The sequence below is a fragment of the Microtus pennsylvanicus genome, chromosome 11, assembly GCF_037038515.1.
Source record: "Microtus pennsylvanicus isolate mMicPen1 chromosome 11, mMicPen1.hap1, whole genome shotgun sequence".
Lineage (NCBI taxonomy): Eukaryota > Metazoa > Chordata > Mammalia > Rodentia > Cricetidae > Microtus > Microtus pennsylvanicus.
In genome coordinates this window covers 35,356,157-35,373,328 of record NC_134589.1, presented here as the reverse complement: position 1 = coordinate 35,373,328, position 17,172 = coordinate 35,356,157, and the positions used below count along the sequence as shown (strand labels likewise).

The window sequence follows — 17,172 nt, the reverse complement described above, 5'->3', positions numbered from 1 at the left end:
GAGTTTCTGTCTCAGGTCAGGAGCCATGAAATGGGACAGAATAAGAATAATTATATACTTGATAAACTTTCTTTGCCTTTCCTCATATCTGTGTCTTTCTTTATATGTCAGTATATGTCTTTGTTGTTAATGTTTAAATTTCCCATAACAAACAACAACTTTTCCTACAGTAATCTTTGAAGTTTCCAGGATGAAGATGGGGCCCCACGACATCAACTCAATCTGGTTATGATGACATCATAACGCTCAGAGACTAGTTACAATTTTCTTAGGTCAATGGTTAATTTGGGAATTTTACCATCATTTACTTTCACAGGACCCCCTAAGAAGAACGCCGCCCCCATGTCAGCTAGAAGCAATTTTAGAGGTCGATGTCCCCTCTCCCAACAGAGTTTGCCCTCAGGGTTAGGGACATCATTTAGTGGTTGGTTTAGGGTTGAGGGGATGGGGGATATATTTTATGGAATTAGGGGTATTTTTTTTTTAAAAAAAAGGGGGGGGATTAACTGGTTTGATGGGATGATTGGTATTTGTGAATTACTGTTTTTAGAAAATTGTATTGGTACTGTTTCTTGTATATTGATATATTGAATATTGAATGTGAGTGTTCCTACCTCTATTTTTGTATAAGAGTATGCTTATAACTTTGTCTATATTGTATTGATACATCTACCATATTACAATGTACATTTCTACCTCTGATACTATTTATATAATAACATTGTTTACATTTGATATGTAATGATATTGTTTACAGTTGAAGATCATTGTCTTCATATATTGCACAGTTGTTTATTCTCTTAGTCTTCAAGTTAGGTAGGTATTGAGAATTAATCAGGTCTTTTAGATACATAGAGATTATATTTAGTATAGATAGTATAATCTTCAGCCTCTTCGAAGAACTGTAGAAAATGGCCTTTAATCTAACCTAGAATTCTGTGCCAAAGAGACACAATCACTCCTGGCGACACCACTCTACTCCTGAGAGAACGTTGAGTACCAAAGACACTCCACTGGGAGCTTGTCTTCTTGGCAATACTGGCCTTTGGGTTAAGAAAAGCACATACCTCAACTACTGACTAAGATACAAAATATCCATAAGTGGATGAAACAGGATTGTCTTATCTTGCCAAGACAGGGTAGGATAGTTCTAAGAAAGTTCCTTGCCTTTAATAATGGTATGTCAGTTATGTTAGGCCTTAGCCAAAGTTGGTTGACTCAACATTGCAAACGAGACTTTGGGTGATTGCCCAGGTAGTCAGTTGTCTCTGTCATTTGTTGCACATTTTGGTTTTTTTTTGTTTTTTTTTTATAAATATTTATTTATTATGTATACAATATTCTTTCTGTGTGTATGTCTGAAGGCCAGAAGAGAGCACCAGACCCCATTACAGATGGTTGTGAGCCACCATGTGGTTGCTGGGAATTGAACTCAGGACCTTTGGAAGAGCAGGCAATGCTCTTAACCGCTGAGCCATCTCTCCAGCCCCTTGTTGCACATTTTGGATATCTCTCGTTTGTTAAGTAATATTAACTCCCTTCTCAGATCTTTGACGGAGTTGAAGATTATATAATTGTAGTTACTCTCTACATTATTTAGACTCCTTGAGATAGAATGTTTAACAAAACTTTTGTTCTCAATATTGTTTGTTATATTTATTATTTGTTATTCTTGCAAATAGTTAGTTGTATTTGGTTTAGTTCTGTCTTATTTAGACAAAAAGGGGAGATGTAGCGATTGCCCAGCCCCTTAGAGGGCGTGTTCGCCTCGGGCTAATGTTTATATATAAATCTGGCAAGCATGAGCCCCGCCACTCTCTTTTTTGTATTTCCTGCTCATCGCTGGATCCCTGGTGTTGTAAGCTATCCCTTCATTAAAACTTGCTGTTTCATATTAAGCTAGCCTGGTTATTATGCCGATTACAGCAGCTTATATTTAATTATACAAGCACAAACTGTTTCTATAAAGCTGTTTGTGCTGGAGAGGTGGCTCAGCATTTAAGGGCAGTTGTTGCTCTTGCAAAAGATTCAGGTTCAAGTCCCATACCCATGTGGCAGCTTACAACCACCACTGACTCCAGTGCCTGGTGGTGGCGCACGCCTTTTAATTCCACCACTTAGGAGGCAGGGGCATGTGGATCTCTGTGAGTTCAAGGCCAGCCTGGTCTACAGAGTTCTAGGACAGGCCCCAAAGCGACACAGAGAAACCCTGTCTCAAAAAAAAAAAAAAAGAGGAGGAAGATGAGGAGGAAAAGAAAAAAGAATTAAGTTAGAGAAAATATAAAAGGAAGATGGCCAAGTCCACTAAGTCCATCACTAAGCACATACTCCAAACCCTTCCTACACAAACACAGAAAATATGTAAGAAAGTTCAAAGTAGCATTTTTGCTAATTCCAAGAGACTATGAGCAACCTAAATACTACCAGCAGGAAAATAGACAGGTTATGATAGCCATACAATAAAATGCCAGGCTGCAATTAAAATGATTTAACAACCAATGAGGACATACATTAAATATAATGTTACAATAAAAACAAAACCAGACAAACACTTGTTAGGGATCCAGCTCAGCAGAGGGCAGCATCATGAACCTCTGTCACCCCTACCACTGTTCAAGTTTCATTTCTGTGCTGTGATAGAATACTTTCACAGAAACCAGCATAAGGGAAAGGGAATTTATAGTCTATGGACAATTCCAGGTTATAATCCATCAGAACAAAGACGTCAGAGTAGCAGGGGCTTAAAGCAACAAGCTGTATCCATAGTCAAGAGCAGAGAACGAACACGCATATTCATTTCTTTGTGCTGAGGTCTATATTTCCACCCTTCACAGTTAAGAACCCTCTGCCTAAGGAATGGTGCTGCGTACAGAGGGATGGGTCTTCTCACATCAGTTAAGACAATCCCCCACAGGGCCTGGAGAGAAGGCTCATCAATTAAGAACTCTCGCTGTTCTTACAGAACACTTGGGTTCAATTCCCAGCACACAGCATGGAAGCTCATAATCATATGTATTTCCACTTCCAGGGTAACCAATACCTTTTTCTGGCCACCTCAAACATGAGGCATGCACATGGTACACGTATAATACATTCAGGCAAACAACTTACACACACACACACACACATACACACACACAAAAGACAGTATCTCACAGAAATGCCCACAAACCCAATGTAGACAATTCTTGATTGAGATTCTTTCCCTGGGTAATTCTAGGTTGTCAAATTAATGATTAAAGCTAACTATCGCAATCTATAGCACAAATTCTAATCGGTATTAATAATAAAAGCCCAGAGTCAGATATAGGGTTAATGCTGGAGATCAGAGAAGCAGAGCAGCAACTACTAGACAGAACTTTCACCTCTACCAATGCTGACCGAAGGGGCAATCCTGTCCTCAGACTGCATCTCCCGATGCACCTGTCTCCACCAAACCTCAGACTGCACTGAGCTCCTGTCTCCTTCCACCTTAAACTCCTCTCTCCATCCAGCCATATTGCTCTTGACCCCACCTCCCTAGTGCTGGGATTAAAGGCGTGGGATCCCCAATGCTGGCATCACCTTTGTGTGAGCTCTGTTTCTCTTTTAGACAGATTCAATCTTTATGTAGCTCAGCATGGCCTTGAACTAAGAGAAATCCCTCTGCCTCTGTCTCCTGAGTCCTGGGATCTTGTGTTGACTCCACTCCCTGGCCTCTAGTGGCTTAGCTCTGCACTCTGCTCTTCAGGCAAGTTTTATTTGTTAAAACACAAACAAAATATCACTACAACAATCGCTGAAAAAAGTTCTAACAAAACAAAACAAGAAGATGTACAATATTTCATTCACAAAGTCTAAACATATGTAAAACAATCTATATTGTTATTCAGAAAATGAAAATTACATCCACACTAAACATGCAAACTTTATTATTCCCTAAACATCTAATGCATAGTTAAAAAGATTACAATTATTTACATAGCGTTTATATCAAGCATAGAAAGCAATCTAGAGATTATTTAAGAGTATATTGGAATTTACTTATAAAATATATGTAAATAGTGCACCATTTTACATAAAGGAATTGCACATCTACAGATTCTGTTATCCAAGGTGAGTCTTAGAACCATTCACCAAAATAGACTGAGATCAAAGAATGTCAGTTCACAAGCCATATAACAAGCTATCCTGAGGTACACACACCTGTAAGCCCAGGACTAAAGTGGGCAGAGATAAGAGGATATATAGGGCTTGCAGGCTGCCAGCCTAGACAAAAGCAACACCAAAAACACAAGTTCCAGGTTTATCATGAGACTATGCCTCAAAAGAAAAAGGTAGAGAATGACTGAGAACATTCAACATATACATTCTCTCTTCTCTCTGCTACACACATACAGAATGAAATCAAAGCTGCAAAGGAGCTGAGAATATCCTGATATCCTAACCAAACATAAAGAGCTTAGGAGTTTTTGGTAGGATGTTCCTAAAAGGAAGTGCTCCTCCAAACGAATCCAACAGACATTAACCACCATTTTGCACCCGGGAAGAGCAACTTCAATGGGTAGCTGGAATCCTAAGCATCCTACAGCATCTTACTAAAGACTTAACTACTGTAGAATACTTACAGAATTCATCATAGCAAGCTGTGCGGGATAAGCTTTGCAAGGAAAGAGAATCTTCACCCCACCAATGGTGTATTCAGATGACACTGAGGACATTCTGCTTTCTCCCCGTGATACTTCACTGAAACAGAAACAATACGATCAATACTGAGGGGCTGGAGAGACAGCCCAACAAGTTAAGAGCCCTTACTGCTCTTCAGGAGGAAACAAGGTGGATTCCCAGCACCCACACCAGGGAGTTTACAAACGCCTGTAACTCCAGCACCGAGGTATCTCATACCCTTAACTGGTTTCTGTAAGAAGCTGTATTTACTTGGCACACTTGTATTTACACACACGCACACACACGCATTTATAGTTTAAGTATTAATATAATGTCATTCAACAAAAGCCAGGCAATTAGCAATAGAACAGAAGTCTGATTAAAAACTGGGATTAATAAGCATGTATACAAAAATAATAAAAGCAAAAAAAATATTTTTAAAAACAGGGTTTCTTTGGGCAACAGTCTTGGCTGGCCTGGAACTTACTGTAGACCAGGCCGATCTAGAACTCAGAGATCCACCTGCCTTTACTTCCTGAGTGCTGGGATTAAAGGCGTGCACCACCACTGCCCCGCTGCAAAAAACTTCTTAGTCTTATAAATAAATCACAGGGTCAAGATCATGCACTGGAGTCCGACCAACCTGGCTGGACTGTCACTCCAACTCCATGATGTATTAGTTATGTGACTTTAGGCAAATCACTTAACTTTTCTAGAACCCCATCTCTTCAGGTACAAAATAAGAACAGTAATAGAATCACCCCTGTAGGACTGCTGTACAGGCTAAATAAAAAATGTAAAATAATGTAAAAACATACAGTACGTGGCAGATGAAGCACATGCTCCTGGAACAACTTAGATTCCACAGAATCAACTTAAGAAACAGATTTGTGAAGCAGCTCTGCTATTCCACAGCCCACTCCTATCTCCGGCTTCTACACTTCCTAACACAGAAGAGAGGAGGTACAGACAAGCAGGCAAGAGGCAGGGGTGGTAGCTCTGACCTATCATTTTACTTCTACGGTCTAAAATTCTTCTCTGCAGTAATATCTAATTCTTAAATCGTTGTGGGAAAATATCTTCCCACAGTAATTCTTTCAATTTTGTAATCAGGAGCCACATGGCATGTGGGAAGTTAGAGGGCAGTGGGCGGGAGCCAGAGGAAGTTCCCTCCTTCCACCCTGTGCCTCTCAGGAATTAAACAGAGGTCTTTGGCCTTGATTGTGTCTTCATCTGCTGAGCCAGCTCCCTGCCTGGGCCGGCACAGCAATTCTGAAGTCAGATAACTATAACGGAAAGAAAATGGATATGAACGCCACTGTTCGCATCACCTAACCTCTCAGACACTTTTAACGACGGAAGAATTTTTGCAATTGTGAAAAAAAAAAAGTATGGTAAATTCAGCCCGGGAATGGAGATGGATAAGACAGATGGTTCAACAGATTAGGAAGTCAATAATAACTGTAACCATTGCCTCGGTGCTCCAAAAGAATCATTACTCTAAGATACTTTCCAGTTCTAATAGTGTTCTGTCAGACAAGACTTGCAAAAAATCAAGCAACCATCAGCCAACATTCCAGCGGGCAGTACTAATTGGACTCGGCGGGTGGGTGGGGCAACAGGAAGGTGGGAGAGGGCGTGTGAAGAGAGAGGTCCAGGTGAGTGTGAAGGGCGTACTGGGGATGGATATGGCCAAGACACACTGTCTACAGGTAGGAAACTGTCCAAGAATTAAAAAAAAAAAAGATTCCTAGGAAAAGTATCCAACCACTGATTCTATCTGTAAACCTCTGAGGCTTCGTGGGACTCTGTTTTACTAAAATGAACCTGGATGCTAATCCATGCCTGCAGCTGTGGCAATATTCAAACCATGAGAGCCTCCCATGAAACAAACTTCTGGATGTGGTAGGATGTGGTGGGGCAGATTTTTGACTCCCAACAATCACGAGGCAGAGTCAGGAAGATCTCTGCGAGATCGAGGCCAGCCTGGTCTACATAGCGAGTTCCAGGCAAGCCGGAGCTGCAGGGTGAGATTCTAAGATCCTATCTCTTTAAAAAAAAAAAAATCTGTCTCCCGCCAAGAAGAACTGCGGGGGCCGGGCTGGGGCTACTTCCACGCCCGCCTGAGTTCACGGAAGGTAAGGACTTGGTCCCTGCTCCTCAGCTTCCCGTCCCCACTTTCCCAGGCTCCCAGCTCTCATACAGCCAAGGATGCCCCGGGCCGAGGGATTCGGTCACCCCGAAGGTCCCGAGAGCCCGCTAGCGCCGAACTGCAGGCGCCTGCCCCCCGCCGACATGCCCACTCGCCTGCGGCTGGCTCCAGTTCGGGGACGAAAGGAAATGTTGGCGTTCGAGGAAAGTCCGCGAGCAGAAAGTCTCCCCAGGCGGCTGCTAGGGTGCTGCCAGGTGCCCGGCACGGCCACTCCTCCCTCAGCAGCTCAGCCGCTCCACAAGAACGAATTCGCGCCTCCCGCCCCTCGGCTCCCGGGGCCCAATCGCCTGTCGAGACCAGCAAGTAAACAGCCAATCATCATACGAAGTCGACTCTGTAACGCCCAATGAGAGCCTGCGAAATAAGAAGAGCCCTAAAGTACTTGGCGGCGCCGGAAGGCGATCATCTCCACGAGAAATACTGGAACAGATCATGCAGGTTTGCTTGAAAGAAAACTTGTACCACTTTTGATTTGACCTAGACCGTCAGTTCTCTGATGCCTGGAAGACTAAGTTGCAAGGGTCGGCGACCAACGAAAAAAAAACATTTTTTTTATAGTTGTCTTAGCACTTTACAATTAGTAAATTCCCCAAGGTTACAGCATCTAAAGACCGGGGCGGGCGGAAGGGGAAGCAAACTGCGAGGATTGCCACAACTCTACCAAAATAAGTAAGGTCACATGGCATCTGGTACAGTATTCCGTGATATTCAAGGCTTTCTCGGTTATTAGAATCTGCGGTGGGTAATCTCTTCAGATCACATCGACCTAACACTAAGGCTTACGGACCTAACATACCATTTTATTCCTTCCCAAGAGGTACAGTTTCTTGAAATCATGCCCTTGAGAAGTTAATTTTTTGGCCATTAGATGTTTTAATATTATATTTTTATTATATATATATATATCATTACATATTGTTATTTGTAGCCTAAACTTGATTCAGCTACTAGTGTCCCCCAAAAGGCAAAGCCGTGAGGTTGTTCTCGAGGAGCAAGAGAAGACTGGTCGTTAGTCTTTTTGGTTTTTCATCTTCCTAAAATGATAGAATTTGTGAGGGTAAAATATAAAATGTACCTTTGACCTAGTAACTGAAAGTTATAATTCCTGTTGACAAGTGTCTCTTTGTAACACTAAAAAATTATATAGTCCTTAGTCTAGTAGAGAGTTGATTTATCAGTTCAATAGATGAATAAATCATATCAATAAAATAAGAAAAAATGAAATTGCTTCCAAGAAAAAAAATGCGCTGTGAAATTGTTTTAAAAAGCAGACTTCCGGATCTGAAGAGGTAGATCAGTGGTTAAGAGCATGCACTGCCCGTAAAAAGGACCCAGGTTTGATTCTTAGCACCCATATGGTGGCTCACAACCATCTCTAACTCCAGGTCTTAGGGTTCCACAGACCTCTTCTGGCCTCCACTGGCACTGTACAGACATACACATAAAAAGAAACCTCAAAAAAAATAATAAACTAAAACAAAAAAAGCAGATTCCAACTTGTGCTAGGCATGAAGTAGTATGATAGTACGTGTGTCAAAGACGGAGGAGTGATTCACTCAGAATAATGAGCTAAGAAGCATTCATGAAACCCTTCAAATACCTCCAGATTGCTACCTTCCTCTCCTTGGTTCTTCTTTGTTGGTGCTGCGGAACATCAAACATAGGGCTTACACATGCGCAGCAAATGTCTGAGCAGTGATCTACATCCCCAATCCTCCTAATCTTTTCTTCTTTTTCTGAAACAGGGTCCTTTCTATGTATCCCTAGCTGGCCTAGAGATCCCAATGTAGACCAGGCTTACCTTGAACTCACAGAGGTCCTCCCTGCCTTTGCCTCCCAAGTGCTGGGATTAAAAGCACTTGGTACCGTGCCCAGCTAAACGGGCTTTCTTTTCTTTTTTTTCTCTTTCTGTCCTTTCTCTCTCCTTCTGCTTCTCCTCCTCCCACCCCCTTCTCTCTCTGGAGACTATGTATTCCTGCCTCCAGGTGCTGAGATTAAAGGTGTGCACCACTTAACCTGCCCTTCCAGCTGTTAAGGACTCCCTTTCCTCAAGTGAACTCCTGAGACTTTACTGACCCCCAGCACTTACTGTCCTGTCCTATGGCAAGTGTGGCCTTACAGAAAGAGATACATTAAAGCCCTGGACACAGGCAGTCCTAGCGCCTAAGTCTCCCCTGATCCATTTTTATATTTGTGGAATAAAACACAAAAACTAGTTTGTTGATAAAGAATGAATATTTATAAATCAATATTCAAAATAGTTGCATACATCTGTTTTGACTTCAATAAAAAAAATCACATTGTGACAAAGTTTATAATGTTAACTTAAGATGCGTGAATATTAACATTTACTAATATTATTTACACACTTTATTTACATCATCAACAAACTGGATGAAAAAGAGCCTACGTTATTACTTTAACACAGTAGGTTATGACCAGTCTTTGAAAATTGATCCACTGCATTTCATTACAAAACATACTTCGAACGTTTTTGAATTCCTAAAGGATTCTACTATTCACACAAAACATTCCAGAAAGGCCTCATTTAAAAACAAAATAGGAGCAGTTGTATTTAATCTTGAGACTACAAAACTGCCTCATTAAAAATATGAAAAATTTTATGGTATATCATTAAAGCATATTCTTTTACTCTTCACATTAAAATTACTTAATTGAACATTAAGCATCTAATAAAAAATTATATATATGCCATCATGCATGATAGTATGCACTTCATGATTGGAAACGGCTATAAGCGGTTTTTGTAGAACACCTTCATGAGGTAGGGTCAGGAGCAGCAGAGGGAACGTGAGATGGGACTATGTGCTAGTGGAGAGGGTGAAGAGAAACTGCTCATTGGAAAGACAAACTTTCCTTTTAGCTTCCCTACCTTCTTTAATGAGAAATCTGTTTTGAGTGGGGTGGCAAATGGTTGAGGTATTTCTTAGAGAGCAAAGAAGTACCTTCTACACTGGCTACTTAAGTTTTAAAAATGATTATGGTTATCTGAATGCATCTACTTAATCATGAAGCTCCCAACAGAGGACCGCAAACATCAGCAACACAGTATTTTCCACATTATAATTTTTCCTGAGGTTCAAACACTGTATTTTCTTACTCAAAGATCTCCTCAAAGTAAAATACGAGTTATAATCTTGATCATGAACCAAGAGCTCTATTGGGGTTTATTGCTCTAAAATTCATTTGCTATATCTTTGCTCCTCTGAGAATTAGATACTACAGTATTACAAAAATAAATTTAAAAAAGAATAAATGAAATTCACTTTCAGGTTATTCTTTGCACAAAGATGTTTTCTGTAACTACTTTACAATCAGTATCTTAAAATTTCAAATTATTCAAGTATCTCTTTAAACATATGGCTTCATATATTAGGAAAAATTGAAGCAGACATGTAAAATCTTTTTATGTTCATCTATAACTCCAAGGCAGTCATTTACTTGTTTTTTGTTTTGTTTGTTTTTTTTTTGACAGGGTTTCTTTATGTAGCTCTAGCTGTCCTAGAACTCACTATATAGACCAGGCTGGCCTCAAAAACAGAGATCCACCTGCCTCTGCCTTTCTCCCTAGGGCTAGGATCTAAAGGCAAGTGGTAACCTGCCTTTTTTAAAGCCTTCTTACTACTGTTTCTAACGAACTAGAATTCCCACCTGCATTACTGTTTCTTGCATTACAAGTCTGAGATTTTTGTGTAGTTAACTGGTAATTTTTCCTGAATTACTCCTTCCCCACATCCCTCTTTCTCCATCCTCTCCTTCCCGCTTTGTGGAGAACTGTTAAAAACTCACAGATACGAGGGATATCCACAGGCTCATTTTTGTAAGAAATTAAACATCTGGCAATCTTTTTTCACAAGCTAAGTGCATGGCCCAATCCCTTTCTAGAAACGGGTTTCTTAAAGTATTCCCAATGGAAAAGTTTGGCTGCTATAATATAAACATACCATCAGAGCAGATCCACAGATATGCCCATCAAACATAAGCAAGTATAATCCTCAGGGTTCTAAATTATACTCGTGTTGAATGGAACCATCTCTGCAGTTTCAAGACCTCACTGATTCCAGCCCGTTTAGAGCTGTCATAAAGGCCAGGTTCCGGTTGGGGATATGCAGCAAACAGCTTCATTTGTTTAATTTTTTTTCAAATTCCACTAACGCTCATGTTTATTATTTCAATTATTGTGCTTTCAATACAATGACAGAGCTGGACATCGGGATCCATGCTTCCAGTGTCCCTGGATCCATTTTTGTAAGATGGATCTTTACAGATTGGAGACCATCCTCTTGGTTTCTCCTTTATTTGTTGAAGACCTACAAAATAAGGGGAAGGGGAGATAATTAAAGCAAGATATTCTGAAATGAATATAGTCTTGTTTGAAACATTACAAAGTGAAAAAACTGAAAATGAGGTACCACTTACGTGTGATGATGGGATCGATGTCTCTAGTCTGTGTGGCAACATCGGAGGCACACACTTGGCCTATCTGAATCAGCAAAGACATAATATCCTCATACAGTGGAGGGAATGCTCGACAAAAGGAGACCAGACTCGGAAGAGTCGGCATGAAGAAAGCATACCGCTTAGCCTGTGTTAGGACTGTTGGGGAAAAATGAAACACAACTGTTTGTTTTACACAGATATAAACAACACAGACACTCTACAGAACAAACTAATACTGTTTTTGTGCGGGGAAATTCAGTCTTATAGGACGCCGCCCACCCTGGCTCTAACAACCCTACTCTGCTAATCAGTCATCACCCATCTTCTTATGTCCCAGCACTGCACTAAGGACACTGCTTTCATAACTTCACTTAGTTCTCGGATCACAACAGTAATGCAGATGAGAGAAGGTTAAGCAAACTTTAGAGAAGTTATAAAGGTTATTTAAGGCCCAATTTAGGGGCATGCTTTTCAAAGATCCCAGCCCTCAAGAGGCAAGGGCAGGCAGGTGGCAGGTGACTGATCTATATAGACCCTATCTCAAAAAAAAAAAATAGGGCCGGGCGGTTGTGGCGCACGCCTTCAATCCCAGCCCTCAGGAGGCAGAGGCAGGCAGATCTCTGTGAGTTCAAGGCCAGCCTGGTCTACAGAGCTAGTTCCAGGACAGGCTAAAAAGCTACAGAGAAACCCTGTCTGGGAAAAAAAAAAAAGACTGGGGAATAGGGTTGGAAATAGTATTTTAAGGTATATTACTTTATTTTATGTTGCATTTGTTTAACTCTGTGAAGCTGTGTTGCTGTGCCTGTCTAAAACTCCTGATGGTCTAATGAACAGCTGAACTGCCATAGCAAGGCAGGAAAAAGAAATAGGTGGGGCTGACAGGCAGCAAGGATAAATATGAGGAGAAATCTGGGGAAGGGAGGAACTGGAAACAATAGAGGAGGCAGGAGGATGTCAGAGGTCAGTCACCCAGCCACCCAGCTATACAGCCAGATACAGATTAAGAAGGAAAGAAAAGGTAGTAGACAGGAATAGAGAAAGATAAAGGCCCAAGGACAAAAATAGACGGAATAATTTAAGAAAAGATGGCCAGAAACAAGTCAAGCTAAGGCTGGGCATTCCTAATTAAGAATAAGCCTCCGTGTGTGATTTATTTGGGGGCTGGATGATAGGCCCCCTCAAAAGTCAAAAGAGTAAAATTAACACAACAGAAAGAAAATGAAGAAGCTATTATGAAACACTTGAACATGGAGAAGTATAATCTTTTAAGGAGTGAATGTATTCATATATATATACATATAATTTTTTTTAAATGTGTAGCCTAGGCTGGCCTCGAACTCGTGATCCTCCTGCCTCTACCTCCTTCAGCAAATCCTACCGGCATGTGCCACTACAACCAGCATCATATATTTTTTAAATAATTTATTTTAATACCATTTTACTCTAGAAACCATAAGTGGTTAAAATATAGGATAAGGCCTAGTGGGAGTGACTCACGCCTTTAATCCCAGCACTCAGGAGGCAGAAGCAGGGGAATCTCTGTGAGTTTGAGGCCAGCCTAGTCTACAAAGTGAATTCCAGGACAGCCAAAGTTATTACACAGAGAAACCCTGTCTTGAAAAACAAAAAAATATAAAATAAAATTTCACATCCATTTTATATAAATGGTAAGTTGTGGAATTTAAGGAAATAGCTACTATATTTATGACTTTTTTGTTTTGTTTTGAGATGGGGTTTCTCTATGTAGCCCTGGCTGTCCTGGAATTCCCTATATAAACCTCTGCTTTCTGAGTGCTGGGATTAAAGGGGTAAGCCATCACTGCCTGGTTATTTATAACATTTTCAAATATTTTTCTTCTGGAATTGTGCACACTTAGTAATTTCTAATTTGTGTTTTAATTCTACATATTTTATTTTAATTTATTAAAATGTACTATAACATTTATATGCATATATATACACATAAACATGTCTACCTATACTTCCACACTATAAATCATATTTGTAAGTATAATTTTTTTAAAGTATTTATTTATTACGTATACAATATTCTGTCTGTGTGTATGCCTGCAGGCCAGAAGAGGGCACCAGACTCCATTACAGATGGTTGTGAGCCACCATGTGGTTGCTGAGAATTGAACTCAGGACCTTTGTAAGAGCAGGCAATGATCTTAACCTCTGAGCCATCTCTCCAGCCCTGTAAGTATAAAATTTTTAAAAGAATAGTAATTCAAAGGATGGCACAAGGTAAAATAACAGCAACATATACTGTGTCACACTGAGTCATAAAAACACCAAAGAGAGCTGGGCGGTGGTGGTGCACGCCTTTAACCCCAGCACTCCGGAGGCAGAAGCAGGCAGTCTCTGTGAGTTCAAGGCCAGCCTGGTCTATAAGAGCTAGTTCCAGGACAGGAACCAAAGCTACAGAGAAACCTTGTCTTTGAAAAAAAGAAAAAAGAAAAGAAAAAGAAAAACAAACAAACAAAAAATACCAAAAAGAGCCAGGTGGTGGTGGTGGCCTTTAATCCTATCACTCAAGAGGCAGAGGCGGGCAGATCTGGGTAAATTCAAGGCCAGCCTGGTCTACAAGAGCAAGTGACAAGACAGGCTCACAAGAGCTAGTGCCAAGACAGGCTCCAAAGCTACAAAGAGAAACCCTGTCTCAAAAAACAACAACAAACAAAACAACAACAACAAAAAACACTAAAAAGCAGAACAGAGGGGCACAGGCCTTTAATCCCAGGGCTGGGGGGGGGGGGGGGGCACAGAGACAGGAAGTTCTCTAGAGTTCAAGGCCAGACTGGTCTACAGAGTGAGTTCCAGGACAGACAGAGGTGTCTGAAATATACATAGTGAGCCCCTTTCTCAAAAAAACAAACAAAATACACACCAAGCATGCATGCACACACACACACACACACACACACACACACACACGCTTCTGAGTCAGTAGTAAGCGTTATTCGATGCTTTTGTTGATCTGATTGGCTACACACCTGTTAGCAAAGTTCCCATGACATTGACAGCTAAGCGAGCCACACTAAGTGACTTTGGTAATGCATACTGGATACACAAATGAGAAAGCAGCTGTATAGCAAATATCTGGAATACAAAATCCAAATGTTATATATTTCTTTAGAAAAAAACTACTAAAAATCATAAAATATCTTGCAATTTTTCATCAAGTTCTAAAATGGTCACTACCTGTTTTTCAAGTTCAGGTTGCGCAATAAGCTCCGGTATAAAATCCAGACAGATGTGCATAGAAGGGATGCCCGCAACTGTCAGAGGCAGAAGTTCGCAGGGATAGCCCTGTCTCGGGAAGAAGGGAGAAGTCAAATACAGAGAGAAGCTTCACCTCCTTTCTATAGCATCTGTTCTGAGTACAAAATGTCTGTGACTGTTTCAGGAACAGCACTTTCCTCATACATTAGAACAGAGAAGACAAAGTATTAGAGTCAGAATTTGGATTTTTCAATATATTGCATGGGATCATGATCCTTTCTCATTTTCAAATTTCCTATATTAATTTAATATATAAAACCCTACATAACAAATAAAATTCAAAAACTCCACGTCATTCTTTGAGCACGCACCTGGAAGTGAACAAGTTTGGCAATGTTGGGATCGGCAATGTACATCTGGTGCAGCAAGCAACAGATAAGGCACTGGACTTCACGAAGGTTACAGAGCAGACTGGCTTCTCCTTCCTCCGTTTCTTTATGTGGTGTGCTGCTGGTAATGACACTTTGAGTATTCCTGAGGGACATGTCTGGACTGGCACCTTTTGCCTTTTCCTCTTCAGTAGGCAAACAAATCTCCAAGAGAATCTGGACAGCTGCACTATCCTACAAGATGATAAAAAGTGGATGTAAGAAGTTGAAGAAGTTATGGGGAGCAAATGGGAGGAGAGGAGAGAGAAAACTGCAGGCAGGATGTAAAATAAAATTTAAAAAATAATAAAGTCGTCAGTCTAGAACAAACCAATGTCTAAACAACAATGAAAGAGAATAAAAGTCTACTCTGGGGGAAAAAAATAAGTCTGAGAAGTTGACCTGAAAAAGAAATCTCTTTTTTCATATGAACAGAAATGGCACAATAGTTCTTTTGAAAAACACAAACACCACAAAAGTGGTAATTCTTAGAGAAGAACTGAGCAATTGACAGTGCAGAGAGTCTCACACTTTTTGGGTTACAAACTCCTGAGGAGTCTGAAAAAACACACTTTTCTCATAAAAATAAACACATGCCAGAGGCTAGAGATGACGCGGTTAAGAGCACTGGCTGCTCTTTCAGAAGACCCGGGTTCAACTCCTAGCATCCACGTGGCAGCTCACTACAGTCTGTAACTACAGCCCCAGCAGATCCGGCACCCTCTCCTGACATGATACACAAACAAAAGTGCAGACAAACAACCACACACATAAAATAAAGGTAAGCATATAAGAAGCACCTGGCATCAACTGCTAGGAAGATTTCATGAACATCTACCGGACAGGTAACCTGAAACAAAGGCCTCCAAAGCTGACCCACGCCTAATTCCCTTCCTTCCTCTCGCTCTTCTACTCTCCTCGAGATCCTAACAGGTGTGTCCCCATTTTCCTCTATGTCACAGCAGAGAGCAGGGCTTGAGAGGGACCTATATGGAAAAGACAGCCTGACATTTTACAATACTATGTCTTCACTTACTTTTCTGTTTATAGTCTGTCTCCAACATCTGACTTCCTTTCTACCGTCTCATCTTTAAAATCAGGTAAGCAAAGATTATACCTCCTTTACTACCATGTCCCTGGTGCTTGAATTCTATCTGACACACAGGTGTCTAATAAATGTGTTGATCAAGTGAAGATATAACTTAAAACTGATAAAAGGCTTAAATTTGTTAACTATAAATCCTATTAAAATATGTATTAAATTTTCATAGTGAAAATCCACCTGATACTCAGAAGCAAAGATGATCATGTTTTAGATTCTAAAATAAAAGGAACTCACAACGTCAACAGTGTGTATACAGGGCACAATGTGTGATCTATTTATTTAGTTAAAACAAACATTAGCCAGATGGTGGTGGTGGTGCGCGCCTTTTAATCCCTCCCTCGGGAGGCAGAGGCAGGTGGATCTCAGTAAGTCCAAGGCCAGCCTGGTCTACAGAGTAAATTATAGAACAGCCAGAGATGTTACACAGAGAAACCCTGTCTCAAAACCCACCCCAAAAAAGAGCAAAACAAACAAACAAACAAACAAACAAACATGCCATTTGACTTAATTTAACTTTAGCAAATTTTACCTGGGCAGCCAGTAATGCATTTTTCAGCTCTTCTCTGGTGACTTCCGGGGCATCAGCCTGTCCAAGCAAACCTATTGTATTGTTCTGGGAAGGCCGATCTTGCTCTGCTGTCTCCTTCAAATGGGCACTAAGGTAAGCTTTAGATGCGAGAAGATACCCATTCAGCATGTGTAGAGTAATATCCATCAGTGGGGGGCACCTAAACAAAGAAGAAAATGTATCAGGAAGAATATCAATTTAAAACTTAGTTAGAACTTAGCCGGGCAGTGGTGGTGCACACCTTTAATCGCAGCACTTGAGAAGCAGAGGCAGGCGGATCTCTGTGAGTTCAAAGCAAGCCTGGTCTACAAGAGCTAGGTCCAGAACAGGATCTAAAGCTACAGAGAAACCCTGTCTTGAAAAACCACACACACACACACACACACACACACACACACACACAAACCTTAGTTAGAACTTAACCAATTCAGTTTACATCCTTTAAAAATACAGTATAACAACTTTTCCCAATAAAATACTCATTCCTAAAGGCCTAAGCTGGGTGTGCTGGTGCTTGCCTATAATC

General features: G+C 40.7%; 2 protein-coding genes across 2 annotated transcripts in view; both read right to left on the bottom strand.

The window, feature by feature from the left end:
• Brip1 (BRCA1 interacting DNA helicase 1) overlaps positions 1-7,325 on the bottom strand; it is a 124,562-nt gene extending 117,237 nt beyond the window's left edge. The window contains 2 exon segments of the mRNA XM_075991226.1: positions 4,608-4,725; positions 6,851-7,325. Of these exon segments, the coding sequence (XP_075847341.1) occupies positions 4,608-4,700 (93 nt within the window). The 5' untranslated portion in view covers positions 4,701-4,725; positions 6,851-7,325.
• Positions 7,326-9,075: 1,750 nt separating this feature from the next.
• The window catches only part of Ints2 (integrator complex subunit 2), a 53,497-nt gene continuing 45,400 nt past the window's right edge, over positions 9,076-17,172 (bottom strand). Inside the window, exons 20-25 of the mRNA XM_075991225.1 lie at positions 16,608-16,806; positions 14,917-15,168; positions 14,525-14,632; positions 14,317-14,422; positions 11,300-11,476; positions 9,076-11,190 (exon numbers count right to left, since the gene is read on the bottom strand). Coding sequence (XP_075847340.1) covers positions 11,021-11,190; positions 11,300-11,476; positions 14,317-14,422; positions 14,525-14,632; positions 14,917-15,168; positions 16,608-16,806 — 1,012 coding nt within the window. The 3' untranslated portion in view covers positions 9,076-11,020. The remainder of the gene's footprint in view (positions 11,191-11,299; positions 11,477-14,316; positions 14,423-14,524; positions 14,633-14,916; positions 15,169-16,607; positions 16,807-17,172) is intronic.